Here is a 26,811-nt window from a genome sequence, read left to right on the forward strand (position 1 = left end):
TCGTCCTCGAGTAGGTAAATGATGAAAACAGAATTTTTGATGTGGAATGCTACTTGGCATAATTTCAATGTAATTCTTCTTAATTGTGGCATGTATATTCAGATCCGAAAGATTCAAGATAAAAGTTCATATTGACATAAAAATAATAATACTTCAAGCATACTAACTAAGCAATTATGTCTTCTCAAAATAACATGGCCAAAGAAAGTTCATCCCTACAAAATCATATAGTTTAGTCATGCTCCATTTTCGTCACACAAGAATGCTCTCATCATGCACAACCCCGATGACAAGCCAAGCACTTGTTTCATACTTTAGTAGTCTCAAACCTATAAACTTTCACGCAATATATGAGCGCGAGCCATGGACATAGCACTATGGGTGGAATAGAATATAATGATGGGGGTTATGTGGAGAAGACAAAAGGGAGAAAGTCTCACATCAACGAGGCTAATCAATGGGCTATGGAGATGCCCATCGATTGATGTTAATGCAAGGAGTAGGGATTGCCATGCAACGGATGCACTAGAGCTATAAATGTATGAAAGCTCAACAAAAGAAACTAAGTGGGTGTGCATCCAACTTGCTTGCTCATGAAGACCGAGGGCACTTGAGGAGGCCCATTGTTGGAATATACAAGCCAAGTTCTATAATGAAAATTCCCACTAGTATATGAAAGTGACAAAACAAAAGACTCTCTATTATGGTGCTAGTTTAAAGCACAAGTGTGGCAAAGGATAGTAGCATTGTCCCTTTTCTCCTTTTCTCTCTTTTTTGGGCCTTCTCTTTTTATGGCCTTTTTATTATTATTTCCTCACTTGGGACAATGCTCTAGAAAATGATGATCATCACACTTCTATTTATTTACAACTCAATGATGATCATATGAACGTGATGAAAACTAGTTTGACGATAATTCACATGTGTCCTCGGGAGCGCTTTACTTTATATAAGAGTTTGTCCTGGCTTGTCCTTTGCTACAAAAAGGATTGGGCCATATTGCTGCACCTTATTTACTTTTATTACTTGTTACCCGTTTACAAATTACCTTATCACAAAATTATCTGTTACCGATAATTTCAGTGTTTGCAGAGAATACCTTGCTGAAAACCGCTTATCATTTCCTTCTGCTCCTCGTTGGGTTCGACACTCTTACTTATCGAAAAGGCTACGATAGATCCCCTACACTTGTGGGTCATCAGATAACACATGTAGTAGTCCCTCATTGATTCGGTTTACCTACCAGAGATGACCCCTAAAAATGTGTGAAAACATTGAAGACAATGGTGGTCTGTGAAGATATTCACAATGAAGATTATGACTCGAGAAGACATTCACGTGACGACTATGGAGTTCGAAGACATAGTTGTTTCGTAGTTTCCTTTTCTTCTTTGTTGAGTCATAGGAACCACCGCACTGTTAAGTGGGGTCCAAGTGAACAAAGTCAGAGTGACTGGAGTGATGCTCAACCAAATCATATGTCTTTGAGCGAAGACAGTGAGAGCAAATCTTATCCAGAGCTGGATGAGTCAGCTTTACTTGTAGCCCAAGTCAAGCTGCCGCGTGTGTTTGAAATATGGCCGTTGGACACGTGTCAGTTCCTTAGTGACCCAGGGTCATTTAGGACAAATCAGGTCGGGTTGCCTCCTGGCTATAAATAGCCCACCCTCTACACCATAAATTGGTGGCTGCTCAGAGTTAGTGCACGGCTTTTGTCATTTGAGAGCAACCCACCTCCGAAGCATTTGAGAGAGAAATCCTTGCGAGAACAAAGCCCTAAACACCCAGAGCCAAAGAGTGTTAGGCATCACCGAAGTCTTTTTGTCTGCGTGATCTAAAGACTTGTTACACTTGAGGACTGTGAATCCTCCAGCTGGTTAGGCGTCACGTTCTGAGCATCCAAGAGTCATTGTGGATTGCCGGTGAACGAAGTCTGTGAAGGTTTGGAAGTCTACCTTGAAGACTTACCAGAGTGATTGGGCGAGGACTGTGTGTCCTTAGCTCAAGGGGAATAAGGTGAAGGCGCGGTCTTCTGAGTTGAATCTCAGCCTCCCTAACCAGATGTACAGTTGTCACAGCAACTGGAACTGGTCCAACAAATCCTTGTCCTCACCAAGCAATTGGTTCTATCCTTTACCTCTCTTTACTTACAGTTTGTCTTCGTGAAGTCATTGCCTGCTTGCATGATCTGATTGACTTCATTGTGTGAAGACTATTGTTGTTTGGCTTCATACTATCTTTCATCCTGATCCATACTACATAGCAGCTGATAGTCTTTGTGCTTTCACTTCATTGCTTACTTGACTATGGCTTGTCTAGTGTAGTCTACCTTCCACTGCATATCAATAGGTTTTTTTTTACTGTTTGTCTTCAAAGCCCCCGTGTTTTGAAGACTTTCATAAAAAATGTCTATTCACCCCACTCTAGTCGATAACTAGCACTTTCAAATTTCAAATGATGTTCGTGAATTGGTAAAAAATGTTCTTGATTTTGAAAAATGTTCATAACTTGTATAAAGATTGCAAATTCAAAAAATGCTCATATTTCAAAAAGTGGCTGTGAATTTGTAAAGTAAAGTTTGTTAATATGGAAAAATATGCACGATCTCAAAAAATGTTCGTGAATTCAAAAAATATTCATGATTTCAAAAATTGTTCGTGAATTTGCAAAGAAATATTCATGAATTCAAAAAAATGCTAAGAATTTGTAGAAACTGTTGGCAAATTTAAAAAATATTCATGATTTCAAAAAATGTTATGAATTTGTAGAAACTGTTGAAGAATTTAGAAAATGTTCATGATTTGAGAAAACTTTTACAATTTTGAAAAAAATTCACAATTAAAATTTCAAAAAATGTTCAGGATTTTGAAATAAGGTTCACTAATTCAAGATATGTTCACAAGTTGAAAAGGAAAAGAAAAAATGAACATAAAAAATAGAAACAAAAAAAAGAAATAAAAAAATAAAAGGAAAAAGAGAAAAATGAAAGAAAATAAAAGAACCCACTCTAGAAAGTTCTCAAACCCGAAAGTGGTAGGTTGCATTACTTGGGCCAACCGAAATTCAGGCAGTGACCGGTGGGCATTTGGTCGACTACCATCGACCTACGAGATAAATGGGAAGTGTGATTTGGTTAAAATAAGCCAGCAGACTAGTTACAACTTACAAGAAAGTCTCATCTTACAACTTACAAGAAAGTCTCATCTTCTATTAATCTTACTATCTGCCCCCTCAAGAGTGTGGTAAACGATTGTTATCGGTTCTCTGGGCATAGTGAATCGATTAGAAAGCAAAACTAAGAGCCATCACCCCTATTTCTTTTAAGATATACGCGGCAAATGAAAGAGAATTGTAGTGCGATAACAGGAGGTTAACAACCTCTAAACAATATGTTACTATCACGACGTGCAATTACTAGTGCAGAATCGAGCATTGGAGGCAGTTTTTTTTAATGCAGTACAATCGTAGATGCTCACATACGCTCTCTCTCTCTCACACACACACACACTCATCCCTAAGATCGATGTCGTGACCTTCGTGATCGAAGCTATGGCAAGGTGGATGCTTTTCTGCTGACTCCCAGCCCCCCTTTTGGAGTTGTGGTTTGCACACGTGAAACTTGATGGGGAGCACTGGAACGGGTTTGCACCCATGAAAATCGACGGGTTTTGGATTTTACCCAACAGCAAAGCCATGTTTGATATAATCTGGCTCATCCATGTCCCTTAATAGGGTAGATATCCGTGGGGATGCAGGTTTTGAGCCCATTGCCATCTTGAGTGCCAACGGCACGAACCGGCGGCCCTTCACTCCGCGATCACAGGAGGTTAACAACCTTTAAACAATATGTTACTATCACGCCGTGCAATTACTAGTGCAGAATCGAGCATTGGAGGCAGTTTTTTTAATGCAGTACAATCGTAGATGCTCACATACGCTCTCTCTCTCTCTCACACACACACTCATCCCTAAGATCGATGTCGTGGCCTTCATGATCGAAACTATGGCAAGGTGGATGCCTTTCTGCTGACTCCCAGACCCCCGCCCCCTTTTGGAGTTGTGGTTTGCACACGTGAAACTTGATGGGGAGCACTGGAACGGGTTTGCACCCATGAAAATCGACGGGTTTTGAATTTTACCCAACAGCAAAGCCATGTTTGATATAATCTGGCTCATCCATGTCCCTTAATAAGGTAGATATCCGTGGGGATGCAGGTTTTGAGCCCGTTGCCATCTTGAGTGCCAACGGCACGAACCGGCGGCCTCTCACTCCGTGATCACCACATGTCCCCCACCCTACCACCTCATCCCCCGCGCCCTCGCTCCTCCGCAACGACTTTTTCACCATGTTTTTTTTGGAGGGGAGGCTTTTTTAGACATGCCTTTTTAGGGGTCTTTTAGACATGCCTGCGCGGCCAACCTCCTAACCGTGCCGGGCCGGGCCGGCACGTGGGCCTGGCCTCGCAGCCCAGGCATACCCGTCACATGCCAGGCATGCGGGCTAGTGGGCCAGCACGCCTGGCACGAACCAGGTGGCCATGTTCTCGACTCTGCTGTCGTTGGGCTCGAGGAGCCCATCTCTCTCGTCCGGCTCGACCAAGGCCGCGCCAGTCGGCCCTTTCCCCTCCCGTCTGCCAGCCGCCGCCGCGCCCACATTATGCGCCACCTGCTCCTGCCCCGCCGCCTTCTCGCCATGGCTCCCCTCTCCGCTTCCTCCGCGACCAAAGCCCTCCTGCTAAACCCCGCCCGGGGCCGCCTCCCCTCCTCGCTCGCGTGCCTCTCCGCCCCGGGCGGCCGCTCGTTCCGCGCCGCCTCGCTCCGCTGCTATGCCGCCGCGGCGGCGGCCGAGCAGCACCGAATCAAGGTCAACAACCCCATCGTCGAGATGGACGGTGCGTTTCCTCGTCGTCACACCTCCTCCTTCCTCCCCTATCTTCAGCGGTCCTAAACAAGTAAACATGCGAGTGGATTGTGTTTATTTTGTTCCAGGTGACGAGATGACGCGGGTAATATGGAAGATGATAAAGGATAAGGTGCGGAATTCTGCTTTGATCTTCGCAGTTTTTATAGTAGTTAGTGCTAGTTCAGTTTGTTCCCTGATGCGAGTGGATCATGGGGTCGTGTGCAGCTTATCTTCCCGTACCTGGACCTGGATGTTAAGTACTTCGACCTTGGGGTGCTCAATCGGGATGCCACTGATGATAAGGTCACTGTCGAGAGTGCCGAGGCTACTTTGGAGTAACTATACTTATCCCCTTTCCCTGTTTCTGCTCTCAATTATAATATGCTCCCTCTGTTCACAAATATAAGATGTTTTGAACATTTCAATATAGGCTACATAGAGACTGAAATTAGTGAACAAACACACTAAAACGTGTCTATATACATCCGATTCAAAAGAAAATTAGAACATCTTGTATTTGTGAACGGAGGGAGTATTTGATCCAATCCTTCATGTCAGTGACTTCTTAGCATTTTGGATGAAGAATTTGAATTTTGCATTTGGCATTCATGTGTCAAATTTTGGAGATGTTGCTTGGTAGGCTACTAGTAGCTGCAAGTATTGATGATGACCAGGATACTTCTGTGGAAATGAAATGGATCACTTCTGGTAGTCGAATGACTAATTTGATTACGTCAATTTTGTATGCCCTTGGCAAACTTTGGTTTGCTATCAGGTAGTACCTGATGGATTTTACTTGTCCCTTTTTCCATGGAATTGGCTCAGCCAAGTTGTTTTAAAAACTTGAATTGGCTCACTCATGTTCAAACAAGCGGCTTAATGAGAACCATTTATTGGATATCTTCTGCTCTGCATGTGCCCAATTTTCCCTAGCCAACTAACTCCACACTTCAAACAAGCGTTGACAAGGCTATTTCTTCATATGTATGCCATATGCATGGAGAGATTGTTTCCAGGATGACAATATTGTGCATAGTAGCTATGTCACATACACTCATGGTTCCCCTTCACAGCAAGGTGTTGGATCTTTTGTTCTTCGTTTCCTGCCATTTTGCTTGTGATTTGGGGTTGCACAGTTTCATATGCAACGATTTTTTTAGAGAATGCATATTTTTTGTTGACCCGAGATGTTTGCACATCTTTTCATTAAGAGGATAAGCAGAATAAGTTATGACATATCCTTTCCCTGATAGTTTTCCAGGCTAAAACTGTTTATTCTTCTACTGTGATGGTAATCATAGTTTTGTTTCATAAATTTGCATTTCCTAGTTCAAAGTGTAGCTTTAGGATTTTATTTTTTACATATTTGAAGAATATGTTTTTACATTCTTTTCTCATCTCTACCAATCTCTTTTCTCTGTTCTCAACAGGTATAATGTTGCTGTTAAGTGTGCTACAATTACTCCTGGTAGAGTCCTTTCTTTGATATCCCATATCAATTTTTCTTTTCTGGTGATAAAATGCATGCATTTCATGGCTTAATTTGTACATTTATTTTTAAGTATTCCTTCAAATGCCTGCATGCTCCTGGCACATGCCTATCCATACTTGCCTACACTTTTCTTGCTAATCAGCTGGCGTACATGAGCTTAAAATATTTATGAGAATGCTGATCAAATTTGGTTTGATACTAACCTGTGTGTCTAGAACCACAATAAGATGTGTTTCTGTTGACATAAATTGCAAGAGGAACAACAAAAATGAGATCTAATTTTGAAATACTTGTTTGGATTATCCAATCTGTTAATGAAGATGGTATCGGCCTTTTGTTTTGGCTTACACCATTTCTTATAATTTCACCATTTTTCATGGTGCTGAATTGCTGGTTGAGTTATCGTCCCTTATGCTTATGGATTCTTTATCGGATACTTATTTACTAAGTTTCCAATGAGAACATCATATATAAATATAGGACTAATTGTTTGTCTATTGTAAGGTAAATTGAATCCTTTAGTGAAACTTAATCTTCTATGCCTTTTGTTTTGCATTGTTTGCCTGTTACATTTTGTGTTACTAACTTATTAGGGTACTGCATTTGTTAGATGTAAACACATAGGTAAGTGTATTTGTTCGATTATTTAACTTTCTTTATGGGCTGAAGAGTATATATGGTGAAGTTTGATACATTGTGCCAATAGTTTGATTGAGTGCATCTGAAAAGTTTATAAGAACGAGGACACGTTCTTTTTGTTGGATTAATATGTCTTTTTTCTGTGTTTATATGCAGATGAAACAAGAGTCAAAGAGTTCAAGCTCAAGTCAATGTGGAGGAGCCCAAATGGCACCATCAGGAACATCCTAAATGGTTTGTTCATCTCTCTCTCTCTTTGAGTTGCCTTTGGTGTTGTAGTTACTGGATGAAATAATATGGAGCCAAATTGGTAGGCAATCTATAAATGTTACTCCCTCCGTACCATAATATAAGACCTTATTACATCCGATTTGTGAGCAAATCAGATGTAATAAGGTCTTATATTATGGGACGGAAGGAGTAGATTGTAAGAATTTGCTCATAGTAACATTTGAAAATTTTGGTAGGCTTCTTGACGTTTTGCAGTGTTACAAGTAACTATCGAACTCAATTAGTTTATACGTATCACAGTAACATCCTAAACATGGAATGCCACAGGATATTTCCATAGGTATCACAAAGGAACAATAGTATGAAAAGTATTAGTAACAATCTTCGAACAAAGAAGTACAAAACATACTTCCAAGAATATAATTGATAGTCTGGATCATGACCATTAACTTTGCCTTACACATTTTCACTATGACACACAGGAACTGTTTTCCGGGAGCCTATCTTGTGTAAAAATATTCCACGGATACTTACTGGTAAGAGCGGATATGTGAAATTATGTTTATGATAGCAAATAATAAAGTTTCCAAATTAAAGGAAGGAACCTTGTTTTGAAGGTTGGAAGAAGCCCATTTGCATAGGAAGACATGCATTTGGAGACCAGTATCGAGCTACCGATATGATTATTAATGGTCCAGGAAAGCTTAAGATGGTTTATGGTGAGCTCCATTGGCCTGCCATTTATTTATTATTTTTCTATTAATGCCAAAGCTTCTATTGTACCTTTGTTCATCTACTCCTTTCTTTTGTACTGAAAATCAGTGCCTGATGGAGCTGAGCCGGTGGAGCTAGATGTTTATGATTTCAAAGGGCCTGGAGTTGCATTGGCAATGTATAATGTGGATGAGGTATGATAGCGAACTAGATTTCATGACTCTATTCTTCTCTTGGGAGCTCTGCTAATTTCTGCTCTTTCTTTTAGTCTATTAGGGCATTTGCTGAGTCATCAATGGCAATGGCCCTGTCCAAGAAATGGCCTCTTTATCTGAGCACCAAGAACACAATACTAAAAAAATACGATGGCAGGTATCTGGAATGACCATTATTTACGATATACTTCTATTGTGCCAGAGTCATTAAGAACTTTTTTGTTGCGAGGACTACCAACCAGTCTCTTCAATGCTCTTATATACACTGTTTCATGCTGCACTCTTAAGTCTTAACTGTGAATGTACTAGTTATCCAGTTGCCATGAGGTTTCATTGTTGTGCTCTGACGATGTCTTGTTGGTAGGTGAAGTGATTATTCTAATAAACTGGAAGAGTGATAGGCTACTCTCTTAACCTGTATGGTTACTACTCTCGTTAACCTTATAATTTCCGTTGAACGTGCAGACTTGTTTATATGTAGTACAAGTGGTTTGTTTTTTGTTTCTCTGATGGCGTTTCGAGAGTATAATCTTGCAGTTAATCATATTGTCATACAGCAGTCCCAACTTGACATGTACAAATTTGGAATGTCCATAGATTCAAGGACATCTTTCAGGAGGTATATGAAGAGAATTGGAAGGAGAAGTTTGAGGAAAACTCAATATGGTTAGTGCCAATTTATACCAGATTTGGATCAGTAAAGTTCTGCTTAAATTATATTCGATCTTACATGATTCATGCAGGTATGAGCACCGGTTGATTGATGACATGGTGGCATATGCTGTGAAAAGTGAGGGTGGATATGTCTGGGCATGTAAAAACTATGACGGAGATGTTCAAAGTGACTTCCTTGCCCAAGGTTTGCATTGTTTTCTTCCTGATCTTGCAACACACTATAATTAAAGAGTTCTATATTTTCTGAAGCTGCATGATGATGTTAGCCAACACGCTTGCTTAATACTATGAATTTGTCCTGCCATTCATGTTTTATATTCAATCTATTTTTGTTGATGAGTTCTTGTTTCAGGTTTTGGTTCTCTGGGTTTGATGTCATCTGTTCTGGTAAGTCATGCTATTCCTTCTGCTTTTCTGTGGAATTTATGTTATTGTATTCGATCACTAGCTAAACAGCACCTCTTCTACAGTTATCTTCTGATGGGAAGACATTAGAGGCAGAGGCTGCTCATGGGACTGTCACTAGACATTTCAGGTTACATGAGAAGGGACAGGAGACGAGTACCAATAGCATAGCTTCTATATTTGCTTGGACTCGTGGGCTAGAGCATAGGTAATCACAATAGTGTTGATGATGAAAATTTACCCTTGAATTAGGAGATCTATCAGAATCTTCTTCTGCTTTTGTTTATAATCAGCTCAAGTGTTTTCACATTCTTCCCCTGCCTATGTAGTAACCACTTATTTCTCTGTTTAGAGCAAAGCTGGATAATAATGATAAGCTGCTGGATTTCACACAGAAGCTTGAATCTGCATGTGTTGAAACAGTGGAATCTGGGAAAATGACAAAGGATCTTGCACTTCTTAGCCATGGCACCAAGTAAGCTGATTTATGTATATGTTTTCAGTTTTTGTGGTGTTTCAGAAACTTTGGTTGATATCCTTGTGGTTACTCATTGATCTGGAAGCACAGTGATATTATTATTGTAAGCAACAATATATTATCTCAAACTGACAATAATAAAACAATGAAACAGCTAAAACAAATATGGTAGCATTTTATTGAGGATAATTAGTGACTAAGGTAAACAGAAAATTCATTGCTGTTGCAATGGACCAAATATTCTTATAGGTACCAGAATTTTAATTGCTTAACAGTAGCACTTTCACTAGCTCATGAGAGTGGGTGGGGCGGATTACAGTGTTTATTCCCAGTCCCGAATTTGCAAGAAACAACAGTTCATCAAAAATAATATTCCTCCCCTCTCTCAAACTTATTTTTTAAATCTTGGTGAATGTTCTTGAAACCTCTAGTCTTTTGTTTTGTATTCTCCCCATTCGTTTGTAAGTTTTTTTTGTTTGCAATCTTGCTCAAAATTATAAGGCGTGCATGCATCATTAGTGCTATTTTCTCTTTTTTTGCCCTTCCTTATTTTATTCTTTTTTTCTCAAGTATTTATGCATGATTAACCACACAAATTGTTCTCTCTCATTCTTTTCAAAGCACTTTGTTGCAGGATAATTTAGTCACAGTACCCTCCATAATTTAGTCATAGTGCTTTCGAGAGATGAGTGAGAATAATTTGTGTCCTTTGTCATGCGTAAATGCTCAAGAAAAGGATGAAATAAACAATGGCCAAAAGACAGGAAATAATATTAACTATGAATCCACACCTTACGATTTTCAATAAGATTATAGAAATTTCTTAAATCTACAGTTCTTTTCAAAGTACTAAATCTCGTGAGGAGTTTCCTAAAACCAGCTTCTTGCGCTCCTCTTCCGGAAGAACCACGCTATTTACGATGGAATGGAATTTGATAGCACAGCCAGCTCATCACGCACACAATTATGAACGGCACTAGTGGAACTTCATAACAGGCCCGTTCATGGATTTATCACTGATGGGTAGGCCTAGCCACACCTGTTAATTCCATTGAAATCCTAAAATGTGGTTTTCTAGAACCATGACACAAATGTGGTTTAGTTTTAGGTACGATTTCCTCCATTCACAAATATAAGATTTTCTAACCTTTTTTTTGAACCGGATGTATATAGACACGTTTTAGTGTGTTTGTTCACTCCTTTTAGTCCGCATGTAGTCCATATTGAAATATCCAAAATATCTTATATTTATGAACAGAGGGAGTACTTATAAGCTAGAACATTGTTCTTTGCTATTTTATCACAAAGCATAGTTTCAAGAAATGTACTCATCAAAAATAAAAAATAAAAAATAAAAATAAACGAGGGAGTATATTGCATCATGGTCTTTCTGAGTTGTCTGGTACTTTATGTCAACAGGCCAATCTGTCGGCAAATGCAAGAAATCACATTTATTTGTGGGAGTGTGTCAAATATGTTGCTGCCACTGTTTGTTGCTTCTGCTTGGCCTGTTGTGCTTCTTTCCTGGTGTTACACATTAACATGTCATTCTGTTTTCTCTGTATTGTTGTTGCTAGGGTAACAAGGGAGCATTATCTGAGCACCGAGGAATTCATTGATGCTGTAGCTCAGCAGCTGCGGGAAAAGATCCAGATGCCAGCCTCGTTGTAAATTTCAACCATGTGCATATGTTATTTCTAGCTGGAAGCCTCTGGAGTTGGGCGGACCAGGTTCAAGTTCACTCTGGCTGTGCGCATTCGTCACGTATTTTGATTGAGATGATGAGATGGAGGATCTGATACAGTTGCATTGTGTGGAAGCAATTTTTGTAAGGCCTGAACTTCGTGTTAATAATCTGCTATATCCGACCATATCCCTTCGGCGTTTGTTGGGTAAATAATGGTCCCTAGGCGGCCAAACTAGACTTTGAATGGACTTCAATATATACGTAGATTATTAGCCTAGCCTTCTGTCCATGTCCCCTTTTTTCACTTCCACGTATTTGTTTTTTTTTTCGTTTCTCACTTCTGATTGAAATTTTGCGGTGGAATGGTTTATATACTTCCATTGGTCCTATGTGTTCTTTTGATTTGAAAAATTCTTGTATCTGGAAAGTAAAGAACTCTCGTTCGCTGTAAAATTGTTCAAAACATGTGAGTAGCAAAAGGGTGGTCAACGGCGATTATTCAAGGAAGGTCATTATGCGTGGGCGTGGGTCCATGGTGTGAAGGCGGGGGATTCGCAGTGGTCGCCGTCACGTCTCCGGCGAGGTCGCCTTCTACATTTAGGGCCTTCCGTTCCGTGTGGAATTGGCAAGTCTCCTCGCCGTACAGCAAGAAGTACGTACTAAACACTCGTTTGTGATCTGAGGCCTGACCGCGTATTTAGCCGCCTCCCCGGCTACAGAAACGAAACGGAGCAAGAGAAGAGAAAGAGAGTCTCCACACGCGCGACGTGAGTGGAACGTGCCACGCCCACGCGGTCGTCGGCTGGAGACGCCCCACTGATTACGCGAGCCCCGACCCACCCCACCAGCACAGCGCCCTCGCCGCCCGCCGCTCACCTGCCCCGCGCCCCTCCGGCCGTATAAATACAAGGCGCCCGTGGCGGAGATGGGTACCGCTTTTTCCTCCTCCTCTTCCACCCCAGAGTCCAGAGCTATGGCGCTCGCCAAGGCCAAGGAGATCGTCGCCTCCGCTCCCGTCGTCGTCTTCAGGTCTGCCTCTCCGACTCATCTCCCCTCTCTCCATCTCACCGATCGCTCCTGCCATGAACAGACGCCGCTGAACTCGACTTGGAAATTCGGTCTGTGATAAGAACTGAAAAGGGGGCGCGGATGATCAGGAATAGATCCCACACTATTTCCGCATCTTATCCTTGGTCTTCTTTCCCCATCCCCTATGAGTAGAGCATATTCGTTCTTGTTTTTTATTCCCTGTTCTTTTTAAATTCTTTTCCGGTGGAGGAAGAAAGCTGCCTTAAATATATTTAATTAGAAGAACTGTACCCAAATCCTATTGGCTTGTTTGAATTCCGGATGCGCCACGGCCTTGAAATTAAGGATCCTCGGACCTCTTGCAAGGGATTGGGACGTTGTTAGGGGATCCACTAGCTAGGTTTATGTTGCGTCTTAAATATTTGGTCCAACTACTACTGTTTGTACCTGTTCCGATGATGATGAGCTTAACTACTACTCCATCCATTCCAAAGTAAATTAAGTCTCGTGGTTTTGGTTCAAGTTTTATGTCGCGTCCTAAATATTTGGTCCAACTACTGTTTGTACCTGTTCCGATCAAATATGTAGTAGTAGTACTGTATTTGTAACGACATGTTTGATGCCCAATGCTACATGCCCTGTTGACGCTAACTCTGATTCATCTGATTCTTTGGGCTATCTGCAGCAAGTCTTACTGCCCTTTCTGTGTTCAAGTGAAGAAGTTGCTCACGCAGCTTGGAGCAAGTTTCAAGGCCATTGAGATGGACACTGAAAGTAAGTAGAATTGTCCTGTCTCTTGGTTATTTAAATTTCACTTAAGTAGACTGTATGCACCTAAGTTTCACGGCCACGGGCTCCCAACAATTTTTTAGATGAATAATAACCTTAAGTTTCCTGCATCCGGATGTTGCTTTGTACTGTTGCGTTGAAATAGTGTCCTTGTTGGGTTTATAAGAGCTTAATGCAGGTTATTTTCCTGCATTTGGATTGCCCTGTGTACTGTTTTGTTGAAATACTATGCGTATTGGGTTTATGAGCTTTCATACTGCTGTGGCCTGGAAAAGAATTTAATATGACAGCACAATTTTTGGAAAAGATTTCAGTAAGCTCACTACGTAATGATGTGAGTGTGATATCAAATCTCTTGGTAGCTTTGATGATTGGTTAGACACATTAAGAAGCAATTGAGTTTTCTGTTAACAAAGAAGCAATTGAGGTCCCAAGGATCCAACAATGAATCACTATGTAGGGGCAGCTCTTTTGGCAGCTTAAAAAATAAGCCACCTTCTTCCTAGTTTTTCCTATAAGCCTTCTCTCTTATTCATCGGGGCTTCTAAATTAGTTATGGGATAAATAATTTAGAAGTCTCAACAAATTTTATGTGCGGCTTATTTTATAAGCTGGGGAGAGGCAGCTTATTTTTTAAGCCGCCTAAAAGAACTAGACCGTAATGAAAGTGATATCATCAGAACCTCAGAGTAGTTAGTCTTCTTTTTAGTGTTTACATGCTATGAGCAAAACACGTTTCTTTTAGATTCTGCTCCCAGTCGTACTACGCTACTACTCATCTACGCTCATGATAAACAATCAAGCATGTTCTAAGTTCTAATTGCCTCTGCATTGGGATGATCGGCACAGGACTTGGGAGAAACCTTATTCAACTAACCCATGTTATCTTTTATGAAGGCGATGGAACTGAGATTCAGTCAGCTCTTGCTGAATGGACTGGGCAGAGGACTGTTCCCAATGTCTTCATCAATGGAAAACACATCGGTGGCTGTGACGGTGAGCTGATTTGCTCCCTACAACCATGTTAAACTGTTGATTGTAGTTATGGTTCTATGAACAAGCAGCAAATTCCATTGTGCGAGCTTTGCTTTCTTGCAATTGGATTACTTTCTGATAGTTACTTCCATGTCAATGTCTTCTGTGGCAGATACTATTGCACTGAACAAGGGAGGGAAGCTGGTTGCTCTGCTGACAGAGGCTGGAGCGATCTCCGGTTCTTCTTCGAAGACCACCGTCACTGCTTAGCTTTGTTTGCGAGTTGTCGTGATCGACATGTTAGTGTGTTACATGAGTTGCATTGTTCCCGTGTCATGAAATAACGAAGTTGGATGTGTTTGGCAAGTTCAGGGCTTGTTGCTGTCTAGCATGTCCGCAGCGACTGTTAAATCTCAGTGTAAAACTCGTTAGAAATAAAGCAAATTATTTTGGTGATATCATCAAACCCCAAATTACTGTCGTTCGTTTGCATATATACATGTCACTCTTTATTGTTTCCCTGCTGAAAGGGAACCGTAGACGTTTAAGGCAGAATTCAGTTTCATGACAGAATCTGCAGACCAATTTTTCTACCGCCGGTAACCAAGCATTTTCAGGCACAGCTTGTACACCACCAGCTCCTCGTCTTCGTCCATTGGTGCCTTCGCTGCGGGCAGCTCGCCGTGCGGGAAGTCCTTCCCGAACCCGTACTCCTCCATCCACCACTCCGTCCGAGACACCCGCCTCACCGTCACGTCGTCTTCCCGGTACAAGAACACGCGGCGGTACCCCATGTCCCCGCCATTGCCGTTCACGACGCGGCCTTCGCGCACCGGCACGTACGCCCCTGGCCCTGCCCTCCGCGGGCGCGCTTTGTCCTCGTCGTTCTCCTCTAGCTCGCGCCGGCGCCGATGCGCGGCGAAGAACCACTCGCACCGGTCGTTGGCCGCCGGGAACGCTACCGTGAGCACCGCCGGGTGCGCGGCAAAGACGTCGGGCACGGCGTACAATCTGCAGCGCCGTGGGTCACCCAGGTTGAGGCTGTCGAGGTAGAGCTGGACGAGCACCTGCGGCTTATTCATGTCTTGGTGGTGCGCGGGGGACGCGGGCTGGTGGACGCCGAGCATCGTATGGACGACCCCGCCACGCGCCGGGTAGAGCTTGCAGACCACCATGTCGAAGGCGGCGGCGGCAGAGCGGCAGTCGCCGTACTCGTCCATGCGCCACTCGGTCTCCCTGGTCGAGGCCGAGCCAACCTCGGCCTCGTCCTCGTAGTAGCGGAAGGCGTGGCAGTAGGCGGCGCCGCCGAGCAGCCTGGCCTCGCTGCCGAGGCGGTACGCGCCGGGCCCGGCCCTGCGCCGCCCGCCCTGGCATTGCGCGCGGCACACGAAGAAGAACCACTCGGGCCGGCCGTTGGCCGGCGGGTACACGGCGGCGAGGAAGCCGGGGTGCGCGCCGTAGACGTCGGCGTCGTGGATCTGCCGGGGCAGGCCGTCGCAGAGCAGGGCGCGGCGCAGGGGCAGGTACCGGGCGACGATGGCGTCCGGGGCCGGGTCGAACGCTTCGTCGGGGGAGGCGTTGACGGCGTCCGTCGCCGTGGCGCGCGGCGGCGGGGGCCTGGGAGGCTTGCCCGAGTTGGGCGGCGCCCGGGGCAGGACGATCCAGCCGTCGTCGGTCTCCTCCTCCAGGTCGCGGAGGGCGGAGGAGGCCGCCGTGGTGGCCTCCGGCGCAGGCTTCTTCCTGGCCGGCGAGGGTTTAAGGGCGGGCCAGTACATGTTTGTGTGCCGCACGCTACCGTTCCGCGCGATGGATCGGTCGATCCTCCAAGGGTGCACGCAAGATCGTTTATGTCAACGCGAAGCGCGCGGTTCAGGTCCCCGAGGCCGACCGCCCCAACGGGTGAACTTGACGTGGAGGTCGAGCCGGCCGGTCGAATCAGGGATCGGAACGGAATCCGAAGCGAAGTACGGCTGGACGCGGGGTAAATCTCGCCTTTTAGGTTTTTTTTGGTTCATAGGATAGGATTATCATAAAAATAGGAATTTTGTAGGAAATGAGATGACATGTATCTCAAATCCTATAAGTAGGAATAAGAAACAAGATGTCATTTGGTTGACATCAAAGGAATTTTTCCTTTGAGTCTAGGCTCTTTTTTATTTTCCTATGAAATGTGGAGGATAGGAACCAATCCTATGTAGGAATAGGAATCCATTCCTATGAACCAAAGGGCTCTAAAGGAAAAAATCCTATAAGAATCCTATCCTCTAGAATTTCTATGAAATTCCTCTAAACCAAAGGAGGCCTTAAAGGAAAAAATCTCGTTGCCAGTTTTTATTTTTTAATTTAAAGGGAAAGCAGGATAAATGAATTTCAAACAATAATTAGAAAAAAGGTTATATATAGGGATACCAATATGCCTTCCGGCGGATTTACGAGCTGATTTTTTTTGAGAAAAACGAGCCGAATATATTTTGACCCTTGTCAAGGGGTCTATGTGCATGCATCTAAGGCCTATCATTTTCTACCTAGAGAAGCGACTTGCCAGTGTAGGTTGAGATGGACTCTCTAATGACAGTAAAATTGATTCAAGCTTCAGATGTTGACAGATCGGTTTACTCGTCCATCATCAAGGAGATTAATTAGATATCTTCTATCCTTTCGTGATTTTTGTATTACTCATGTAAATCGTAGCCAAAATAAAGTTAGTGATAGTTTAGCATATTTTGCTCGTAGCGAGGGTAGAACCATGACTTGCCTTGGTTCGGGCCCTCCAGATGCTTTGAATTTGGCTGCGATGGATTGTAAGGACTTGAGGTTTTGAGTTATACAAATTTCTATCCGAAAAAAAAGAACTCCTAGCTAGTCGATGGGCCTCCCAATTCAAGCTTCTGGATTTCTTGAGAAGACCTGATTTCTTCAAAATTCGCTGATCTAACCTTGATCGACAACATACACAAACCCGTAGGTGCTCATGGATTGCTTTTTTTTTTGAACACGTGCTCATGGATTGCTGTGAACATTATTTGAAATATGTTTTTTTGTAAATCAACGTTTCATGAAAACATAAACATTTCTTTTCAAATTTATGAACATTTATACAATCTGTAAACATTTTTGTATAACTATTTAGTTAAAAATATAATAACATATTTTTTTAAAAAATAAAATATAATAAAACAAAGAAACCAAAAAATCTAGTAAAAAAACAAAAATAGAAAACCAGTTCAGAGGAACCTTTTAGAAAGTTCCCATACTTATCCGGTAAAAAGCCGGGTTGATAACATTCAGAAGGTTTCCAAAACCAGAACCAGAGTCCAATATACAAACCGTAAAAGGGGCCGGCCCAGTGCGCTTGCTCCTGTGCGGAAAGACAACCATTTGACGCAAAGAGCGGAGAGCACCTAACTAACGCCTGATCCTAAAAAAAAGCGAGAAAACCCCCCTTTTTTTAGTTGAATCGAGAAAAAGACCTAAGCAACGCCTTAAGCGCCACCGCGCGCATGGTGGGCCGGCCCAGCTACGCCTGGATGACAGGTGGACATTGGATGGGTTGCCAGCTGGATCGGTTGACCGTTGACTTTTTAAAATGATTTGAAAAACCGTAAAATTTACAAAAAACCAAATTTTGAAAAACATTAGTTCGAAAAAAAGATCAGAAATTTCAAAAAAAAATTTGAGAAAAGTTCATCGGTTTTAATAAAAAATAGCAGATTTTGGAAAAAGAGTTTGCAAAATTTAAAAAATTGAATAGGAAGTGTTCATGCATTTTTATTTTAGAAAATCACGGATTGAAAAAAAATCACAAATTTAAAAATCTGTTTATTGGTTTTGAACAGTTCCTAATTTTAAAAAAGTTCACAATTTGAAAATGTACGAAGAAATTGAAAAGAAGCTGTTAAATTTGAAAAAGTTCACATATTTGAGAAATCACGCATTTTAGAAAAAGGAAGAAAAAATCAAATAAAAGATAAATGAATTTGAAATGTGTTCACGAATTTAGAAAAGCCCATGATTTGGAGAAATAAGTTGCAATTTTTAAAAAGAATAAAAAAGGAAATGAAAATGAAAAAGAACAAAGAAAGCCATACATAATTCTCCATGAAAAAAACCCAGGGGAATATCGCTCCAGAAATAGCTCGGTAGGCCCAGTCATATTCCTGCATCATCTTTCTCTTAAGGTACCTATGGTTAGCCTCTATATTAATACTCCAGCCTTTTGTAGCTTTCCTAAGACTTCTCATCTTGGTATGCCAAATATCTATTGTATTCCTACCCTTAGCAGGCCTAGTCCAAGCATTTACTACAACTACTCTAAAATCACTTCTTAGCAACCACCATTTCTCAAACTTAAAACTAGAGCTTCTGGATTTTCGATCCATACCAGAATCCCATAAGATGGTGGTATGGTCACTACCCAGCCTAGGGAGATTCTGAATGGTTGGCAATGGGAAAATCAGATTCAAGCCAGTTGAGGAGAACACCCTATCAATGGTGGCCATGACAAGATCACTCCGGTTGGTGGACCAAGGGAATAACCTATTGCCCATCTTGATCCCTAACAAACTCCAAATCCCCACCCCAAGCATAAAAAGGGCCACACCACTTGTGATCTACATTACAATTTTCTTATCAGAGCTATACCTAACTAAATTTAAATCTACCTCAACCAAAGTTGGGATAGAGTAGTCTACAAACAAAGAGTCTAACTGAGAGAGAAAGGCTTCCTTCCTAGATTCATAAGCAGATCCACAGACTACCACTATCCTAAAAGCAAAGGCATTAGCCTTGGACTAAACCAAACATGAAACAAAAAACATTTTTATCTGCCATGTGAATGTCCTTTTCTTCAAAAAATTAGTGTTTTAGAATACTTCCATCAATTAGTCAATGTGCAAACTAACTTAACTAACTAAAGTATGTGATGTCGGGATGGTACGAGCAAGTGCCCGAGAGGATGTTTGCAAACTATATAAGCTAGGTTACACATTTCATCTACTATGGAATATCAAAGCAAGCTTTCTACTTAAATTGTCATGAGTCGTGAACTAATGATCGAGCTACCTATGTTGATGCTTTGAATCTATATTCAGAGCTTTTTTCCAACTACCGGAAAATTTGAACGGTATATACGCCATTAACATGCCTATGCTTATATATGTCGGCCAAATCAGACTTTGAAATAACTACCACGGGCTAGACAATTCATGTGATAATGGGATTGGTTAAGGAAGACTTAAGACGGCAGAAATCCGAGTCACATTGATTAGTGTGGAGTCACTCCCTCTTGAATGATGGCATGCCCTAGGTTCACATTATCATATATGACCCTAGCACATGCATGCATGCATGGACTACCGAAGATACCATTTTCCCTCAAAAAGGAAAATAGATACCATCTTTTTTATATATAATATGTTTTTAAATATATATGCAACTAAATTTTGTAAGAATCGATTAACAAAATTGCATTACTTTTTCTACATCGGTTGAGCTATAATGGCCCCCTTAGTTAATTTTAATAGAGATGGATTTTGTTAATATTGAGTGGACCGAGAATATTGCCAACTCGTGGACCAAGCACAAAAAAAGGAGTGAGATTTTAGGCTTGAATATGGGCAATTCAGTTCGGTTGCATTGTACCCTTAGGGCATGATGCTGCACATCGCCTTCCTTCCTCGCCTTTCCTCTCCTCCTTCCTCCTATAGTGACTAGCGCACCCGTCAACCCCACGACACTGGCCCCCTTGTTTTTTTGCTCCAGCCGCCCACCGTAAACCATAACTGCTTAGATATGACAAACCACCACTACCGCCAAACCCCCATCAAGCAGTTCTCCAAGCCTAGATGGGAGCTCATTATTCATTGCCATCACTGGTTAGCTACCCGCCTTCACCATCGAGATCAACATTGACCTCACCTCGCCGGCCGGTCAGCATCTCATGTCCTCCTCCTTCCTCTTCCTCATATCAGGATATTAGACAAGCTATGAGGCCTTTGTTCTATAAGTTTAGTCTTTCATGATTATTTTCTCTAGGCCTTGCGCAATAAAGGCTGATGCGGATCTTTCAGCCATGTGATCAAGATTCTAAGGCTGGTAGCGCTGATTATGTAGTTGAGTAATGCTCAGTTTGCGATTGTTCAATTGTCGAATTGTGTTGTGCTAAACCTACTTCATAGTCTGGTGTAAAAATAAAACCATGCGAAGTAGCCAAAACTGAAAAAGCCGGTTAGAGCACCGAGCATCGCTCGGTTGGCTAGCTGGGCGAGTGCACATGCTGCCCACCAGCGTTCGAGTCCTGAACTCAGCATTGCATGCTCACGGCGTTGCTTCACCAAGCGTTCGAGTTCCGAACTCAGTGCTCGTGCTCACGGTGTTTCTTCTATGAAAACAAACCATTAAGGGCTAGTCCTGACATGTGTTAAACAATAGGCGGTTAAACAGACCATAAAATAGTCAAAATACAGTTAGACAAACAGGATTATCATAACCCGACGTAATACTCAGAGATAATGTTATATTCAGACAGTTAATATTAACACAGAAACCAATTTCAACACACGTCCCTGATGTCTGAGTAGGCACCGGTCAGGAAGACAGCTTCGTCAGTGCCAACCAGGGAAAACACATCTTCAGTTTCCCCTCGAGAAAGTGCAGCAGAGCTTTCAACGTGTCACCAACTGAGCCTCCTGCAAAGTGGGCGTACGATAGTTGTTGTTGTTGTTGCCGCATCATTATCCATCACTTCAGCACCATGTACTCTCGCATCCCTCCGTTCGCTATCAGAAGGGAGCATGCAACTTCTTAATGGGGTCTTCTTTTGCTCTCGCCGCGAGGGCTAACGGTGGGAATCCAGCTACCACAGCGCGCATGCCCCACCGTCGCCGTCATGGGCCACGTCTTCGAGGTTCCACAGGCTTCCCCACGTGGCGCCGTCATCCTCGGTCGACCCATACTCCTCGCTCGTGGAGGCGCCGCAGCTGCCGCTCTGCCCGGCGCTGTGGAGGAGGGCGCAGGACATGGGGCACAGGAAGTCCAAGACGTCCTGCATGATCAGCTCCTCGTGGCCGTGGTCAGCCAGCGCCGTCGCTGCCGGGCCTACGTTGCCGGTCATCTTCTCGTCGACGTCGTCCTCGGCAGTGGCGCTGGCGAGCTCGACGTCCTTGCCCTGCCCAAGTAGCAGCTTCTGTTGCTGCTGCTGCTGCTGCATCTCACGCCGCTGCATCAGGAACCGAGCCCTGGCGCGCTCGATGTTCTTGGACGGCTTGCCCTTCTTGTAGTGCGTCCTCCAGTAGTTCTTGATCTCGTTGTCCGTCCTCCCCGGGAGGCTGCGTGCAATCGTCGACCACCTGAAGAAGAAACGTGACACTGAATTTTAGCTCGATCGTTCAAGTCTATTGTTTCAGCTGATCAGTCTGCAGTACCAGTGTATATTTTACCTGTTCCCCCACAAGGAGTGGAGCTGGACTATGGTGCTCTCCTCTTGGGGTGTCATCTTGCCTCTCTTTAGATCAGGTCTGAGGTAGTTAACCCACCGCAGCCTGCAACTCTTGCCACTTCTCTTGAGACCTGCAGCAGCATGCAAAGCTCAAATGAGAAACGTACTCGGGGGCAGGCCAAGTGATTAGATTACCACATGTGCAATACTATACTACGTACCACGCAGGGGTGGTCCAGGAAAAAATATTACCTGGCCTGGCCACGTACCCATATGAACTATATAGTCTATTGGTGTCATTTGCCTCATTTAGTAATACTGAATTCATCCCTTTGCATGCGGCTTTACCCGAAAGCTCGAGCCCAGGGAGAAAGATATATTTCCACATATTGGGGTTGGATTAACCCCAACGCATGCCTGGATGCTGGATACGCCGCTAGTGCTGTGCATATATAGTTGATGTCGGCATCACTATGTTGATACTAATCCAACTAACTATTTAGGTATATATAAGTGCTAATGTCTTTCCATCTGATACATAGCCAACTGACTAGATATTTTTCATACGTCAATTAACTAATTATCTGGTGATTATTCGTCCAACACTCCCCTTTGGCTTGCCAATTCTGCGAGGTGGATGCACATAGACGGGATGTATAGTCCGTCCATTATAGGCCATGCTACACTTAGTTTATACATATATGTATGTATATTTTTCACCTCAACAAACGCGTGTACGTACACTAGCTCATGGTCATGGGTGTCTTGATTAAATAGTTAATCAGTAGCCCATGGAACTTGCCCGGACTTCCCGTACGTAGCTCGCTCAGGAATCAGGACCAGCACTATATGCACGCATGCATCTTCCATGTATATCGTATGTAAAGCAGAGCTAGCTAATAGGTTTCTACTTACGTGCAAGCTAGTTCTTGTAGAGTTGAAGAATTGATGATTGAAATCTCATCAAAGGAACGCACTGACGATATTCTCCAAGAAATTTCAATGCGTGAGTGAAAGAGAGCGTTAGGTAGTTCATCACCATCTTCGTCCTAGCAAGAAGAGACGAACACACACAAGACCGTACAGTACAGGATCGAATCATGCATGCATGCGGCCGGCTAGCTTTGTGAACTCGCAAGTTGCCGGTACTTGAAGATCCTAAGGTACTGTTTACGGCCGTGTGCAACTTGCAGGCCGGATCAATCATTCGCAACTTGCCAGTTGCAGACGAGCCGGCCGGGTTAATTGGAAAAGGAGGTCCGTACTTGCAGCGACAAAAGTCAAGGAAGAACATAAAGCATTAGAGCAAGCTAGAAAACATCAGATCAAGAGCAGGACAAGAAAAATACTCTTAGTACTAGTAGTAATCCGTTCATCCAGGAACCTCGAGTTAATTAGGAGTACGATTAGTACTCTACGGGCCGTACCTGTGAGCTTGGAGACGGAGTTCCACCTCCCTTCGCCGTGCTGGGCGACATGGTCGAGGAGCAGCTTGTCCTCCTGGGTTGTCCACGGGCCTTTCCTCCACTCGTCGTCCTGCTTCCCCCAGCAGGCCGCGAGCTGCCCTTCCGCTTCCGCCATTAATGGCGCGCACTCCTCAGCTAGCGAGCGAGCTCTCCCACTTAGCTGAAAGAGATAGCACTGCTACTGCTAACTAAGCTGAGCACGTTGCCGCTGCTGCTGCGATTTCAGCTCTTTTCTTGGAGATATTTTTTTGTGCTAGCTGCTGGTAGGGACAGAGCGTGTTACGCTTAATCAGCTAGCGGCTATCAAATCCAAGGCGGGGGAGAGGCAACCTTTCTTTCCTCCGATGCTGTCGCCCAGCGAGCGATGGCATGGGACGAGTGAGCCGCTGCCGCGTATATATGGGGCAGAGGATCGATCGATAGCAAGAAATTCTCTGCGTCACTGTCAGGGGAATTCCAGCTCCACTACCCTGCTTGCGGAGATTCCCCAAAATGCCCACGGTAATTTTTCCTTCTCTTCTGTCTCTCTCTCTCACTCTCACTCTTTTAAGATAAGTTACTGCGTGCTGCTTACGGAAAGCGCTGGGTGCGTGTATCGGGCTATGTCGGCCTCATGATTTGGAAGAATCAACCATAGTTTTTTTTTCTTTAAAAAAACTTCGACTCATTCATCAGCGTACCTGTCATAGCAATACAAAGAACACCAGAAGTAGCATAAATCACATTCAGTTACGTAGACCATGTAGCAACGACTACAATTAGTGCAGTGAGTCGAAACTGTAAAACTATGTTTCTTGGTTTCTTTGTTAGAATTCAGCAAATGTTTGATACAAACGAGTTCTCCCATGAATTTTGAAGAGAGGTGAATTTTGTGCGTTAAGCCTGTTACATCATATACGAATACCATGGGGCCCTCATAATTTTATTTACACGAATCGAGGAATCTTTCAATGGAAGAAGGTCACATATATAGAATGAAATTCTACAGAGTGAGTTGAAAATATTGCATTTCACAAGACCATAAACTGCATTGCCTCCTAGAATTGTTCTTTCTTCAAAAATAATAATTGTAACCGTCCCTTTTCGATTCGCAGTGCCCGCTTCAGGCACATCTTGTAACGTAAGAAGTTAGATTTTTCAAGTAAAAGATGATGTACCTGTCAATAGCAAGGCATCCTTGATTACTTTGATAATTTTAAAGCTCCGCGACTCCAGTATTCTCGATGTGCGAGTGTGCACATCTGGTGATTCGTGTGTATACACATTTACGACTTTGTATTTTGATTAGAGAAAATTATGTTTTTGGTCCCTCGAGTTCCCACAAAGTATAGACTTGGTCCCTTAAGATTTTTTTGGTATGCATTTGGTCCCTCAAGTATCACAACCGGATAAATTTGGTCCTAAACCAGATTTTGAGCACATTGACCGGGTTTGACCGCCACAAAACCGCCTGATAAACAGTAAATATGAAAAAGAACTTCGAAAAATGACAAAATTTTGCTAGAGCCCATCCAATGTCATTTCATGACAAAAATTTGGTCGCACCTTGCGCACGTAAGCATATTGGACCCCAAAATTTTTCAGAATTTTTTGATTATTTTCGAATTTACTATTCATCAGCCAGATTTTTTTTCTTTTGCCACGAGCTCCTCGAGTGCCGAAAGAGCTCGAAATTTTGTTTGCATATTGCGCATGTAAGCATATTCGACCCCAAAAAATTTAAGGTTTGTTTTATTTTCTTTTTTCGAATTTACTGTTCATCGGGCGGATTTGTGGCGGTCAAAACCGGTCAACGTGCTCAAAATCTGGTTTAGGACCAAACTTATCCGGTTTTGAGATTTAAGGGACCAAATGTATATCAAAAAAATCTTGAGGGACCAAGTCTATACTTTGTGGGAACTTGAGGGACCAAAAACATACTTTTCTCTTTTGATTAAAAAGATCCATCAAGATATAGGCAAACACACACGTAATCCACGCGTGCATGCCCCACCAGCTTCACTTAAAGCAAGTGCGGGCAACAAAACTTAACATATGCACGAACAATACCCACAGTTTTCGTATACTTCCTCAATCTGATTTTTTTTCTTTTGATAAAGAGCGCTTTTATCAACTTAAAATGTAGCATCAAGCGGATACATCATATTGAGCGACACTCAGACTTGGCATAATTAGGATGCACACAACCAACAGGAACAAGTTTGACAAAAATAAATAAATAAACAAAATGACATATCGCCAGCAGTAAAGTCCTATGGAACGGACATTTTGACTATGTAGGAGGAGGTGGATTGATTCAAAGATTATGTTTGCTACCCATGTTGGGTAGAAACCTCCCTGGCCAAGGATATATAAGGCTTGTTTTCTGGCTAATGCAAGACTTTAACCGATAGCTAATCTATTGGTAAGTGATTTTTGTAATACAAATTCCAAATCATAAGCTGGTACTTTGAATATGAATCCGTTTGTGTCATATATAAACTACATAGTAGTAGTAGTAGTAGAGTAATTCTTGATCGAGATTCGTATTAACACAGCAAAACATACCATATTTATCTGGACAAAGAGTGTACTTGCTGAGGATGGAGAAGAGCATGCGAGAAATCGACAAGTAAAAAGAAGTAAATATCAAGAACATGTACACCTGATTTATTATGCAAAAACCAAAAAACTACAGGCACATGACAACAACTGTATCAGGGGTACCCTTTGAAATCAAATACCTTGAGTCCATGTGTGATGGATGTGGTGCCTATGGGCACAACAACCACAAGGGTAGTGGATCGGATGCGCAACAATCAGTATTCGATTGCGAGTGAGCTGGCATGTGACGCGATGTTGCTATCTCAGTGGGCGGCAATTACACCATGATGGCTCTGACGTATTTCTCATGCGACCGCGATGGCTCGTGTGGAGTCCAAAGAGCGTCGATGGACACACGGGGAGCCGACTTACTCCACAACAAACCGGTAGAGATGGTCGACAAGTGCATTGGTGAACCAATGACGAGTATGAGTTTTCTCCAAGGTGAAAACCCTTAATCATCTTCTTTGGCCGGATCCGGGAATGTCAACATACATGCATCTTCCTCTTGTTGGAGGTGTTGGCTCTGCCTTTAGGGGTGATAGCCCCACAATTGACCTTTTGGTTTGATCTTATCAATATGGACGTTTGAGCGACAGACCCTTCTTAAAAGAGTTGTGTGTATCTAGCATAAAAAAACTTGTATGTATCTGAATATGCATAGACCGAGAGGCATGTTATGGCTAAATTTAAGAGATATCGTAAGAACATTGGCAAAGCTAAAAAATAGCTATCGGTAAAAAGGAAAGCGGGATTTACCGCAAACCGAATGGACCGAAAGTTACTTTGCGAGACGTAAACGTCGTAGGTTTTCCAGAAGAGCGCGTCGTGGGTCACTGGATATGCCACATGTGTCAGTTCATCCCCTGATTGCAATAGCGTTCGATGGATCGACTTTCCGACGCACAAGCGGACTAAACTAATCATCTTTAGTTTGACGACCATGCGCCGCACTGCTTGGAGTGCAGTAATTCTCGCGTACATCCTCCTCACCTGGTCGCTCCGGCACACCCCTGAGCTGGCACGCGGTTACAAAAGCATATGTTCGTGTGTGCTGTGGTGCTTTGCCGAGAACTAGAAAGGAGAATTGTGCTA

At 42.9% G+C, this 26,811-nt stretch overlaps 4 protein-coding genes across 4 annotated transcripts; 2 read left to right on the forward strand and 2 right to left on the reverse strand.

Moving 5' to 3' along the window:
• Nucleotides 1-4,587: 4,587 nt before the first annotated feature.
• LOC125538972 (isocitrate dehydrogenase [NADP]) lies at nt 4,588-11,716 on the forward strand. Its single transcript, XM_048702305.2, has 15 exons — nt 4,588-4,892; nt 4,990-5,033; nt 5,129-5,238; nt 6,334-6,371; nt 7,191-7,268; nt 7,748-7,801; nt 7,883-7,984; nt 8,088-8,173; nt 8,248-8,351; nt 8,792-8,860; nt 8,938-9,053; nt 9,222-9,256; nt 9,340-9,482; nt 9,627-9,749; nt 11,330-11,716. The coding sequence occupies exons 1-15, from the start codon at nt 4,658-4,660 to the stop codon at nt 11,421-11,423; spliced, it is 1,431 nt and encodes a 476-aa protein (XP_048558262.1). The 5' UTR covers nt 4,588-4,657; the 3' UTR covers nt 11,424-11,716.
• A 445-nt stretch (nt 11,717-12,161) lies between these two features.
• LOC125538974 (glutaredoxin-C6) lies at nt 12,162-14,690 on the forward strand. The gene is made up of 4 exons (XM_048702307.2): nt 12,162-12,468; nt 13,154-13,242; nt 14,155-14,253; nt 14,405-14,690. Exons 1-4 carry the CDS (start codon nt 12,365-12,367, stop codon nt 14,500-14,502), a joined length of 390 nt encoding a protein of 129 aa, XP_048558264.1. The 5' UTR covers nt 12,162-12,364; the 3' UTR covers nt 14,503-14,690.
• On the reverse strand, nt 14,661-16,927 carry LOC125538973 (uncharacterized). The gene has a single exon (XM_048702306.2). It carries the CDS (start codon nt 16,005-16,007, stop codon nt 14,823-14,825), a length of 1,185 nt encoding a protein of 394 aa, XP_048558263.1. The 5' UTR covers nt 16,008-16,927; the 3' UTR covers nt 14,661-14,822.
• Nucleotides 16,928-20,739: 3,812 nt separating this feature from the next.
• LOC125533710 (uncharacterized) lies at nt 20,740-23,496 on the reverse strand. The gene is made up of 3 exons (XM_048697077.2): nt 23,095-23,496; nt 21,669-21,798; nt 20,740-21,578 (listed from the first exon to the last, which is right to left on the reverse strand). The coding sequence occupies exons 1-3, from the start codon at nt 23,246-23,248 to the stop codon at nt 21,086-21,088; spliced, it is 777 nt and encodes a 258-aa protein (XP_048553034.1). The 5' UTR covers nt 23,249-23,496; the 3' UTR covers nt 20,740-21,085.
• Nucleotides 23,497-26,811: the final 3,315 nt, after the last annotated feature.

The sequence above is a fragment of the Triticum urartu genome, chromosome 2A (genome assembly GCF_056163025.1).
Source record: "Triticum urartu cultivar PI428250 chromosome 2A, HENAU_Tu73, whole genome shotgun sequence".
Classification (NCBI taxonomy): domain Eukaryota; kingdom Viridiplantae; phylum Streptophyta; class Magnoliopsida; order Poales; family Poaceae; genus Triticum; species Triticum urartu.

What these genes read in the sequence shown, in the direction of transcription:
- LOC125538972 (XM_048702305.2), top strand. Translation starts at nt 4,658, where the DNA reads ATGCGCCACCTGCTCCTGCCCCGCCGCCTTCTCGCCATGGCTCCCCTC. An exon ending in ACTCGTGGGCTAGAGCATAG is followed by an intron (nt 9,483 to 9,626) that starts GTAATCACAATA and finishes TTCTCTGTTTAG; the next exon opens with AGCAAAGCTGGATAATAATG. An exon ending in CTTCTTAGCCATGGCACCAA is followed by an intron (nt 9,750 to 11,329) that starts GTAAGCTGATTT and finishes TGTTGTTGCTAG; the next exon opens with GGTAACAAGGGAGCATTATC.
- LOC125538974 (XM_048702307.2), top strand. Translation starts at nt 12,365, where the DNA reads ATGGGTACCGCTTTTTCCTCCTCCTCTTCCACCCCAGAGTCCAGAGCT. An exon ending in GCTCCCGTCGTCGTCTTCAG is followed by an intron (nt 12,469 to 13,153) that starts GTCTGCCTCTCC and finishes GGCTATCTGCAG; the next exon opens with CAAGTCTTACTGCCCTTTCT. An exon ending in ACACATCGGTGGCTGTGACG is followed by an intron (nt 14,254 to 14,404) that starts GTGAGCTGATTT and finishes CTTCTGTGGCAG; the next exon opens with ATACTATTGCACTGAACAAG.
- LOC125538973 (XM_048702306.2), bottom strand. Translation starts at nt 16,007, where the DNA reads ATGTACTGGCCCGCCCTTAAACCCTCGCCGGCCAGGAAGAAGCCTGCG.
- LOC125533710 (XM_048697077.2), bottom strand. Translation starts at nt 23,248, where the DNA reads ATGGCGGAAGCGGAAGGGCAGCTCGCGGCCTGCTGGGGGAAGCAGGAC. An exon ending in CTCCGTCTCCAAGCTCACAG is followed by an intron (nt 21,799 to 23,094) that starts GTACGGCCCGTA and finishes ATGCTGCTGCAG; the next exon opens with GTCTCAAGAGAAGTGGCAAG. An exon ending in CACTCCTTGTGGGGGAACAG is followed by an intron (nt 21,579 to 21,668) that starts GTAAAATATACA and finishes TTTCTTCTTCAG; the next exon opens with GTGGTCGACGATTGCACGCA.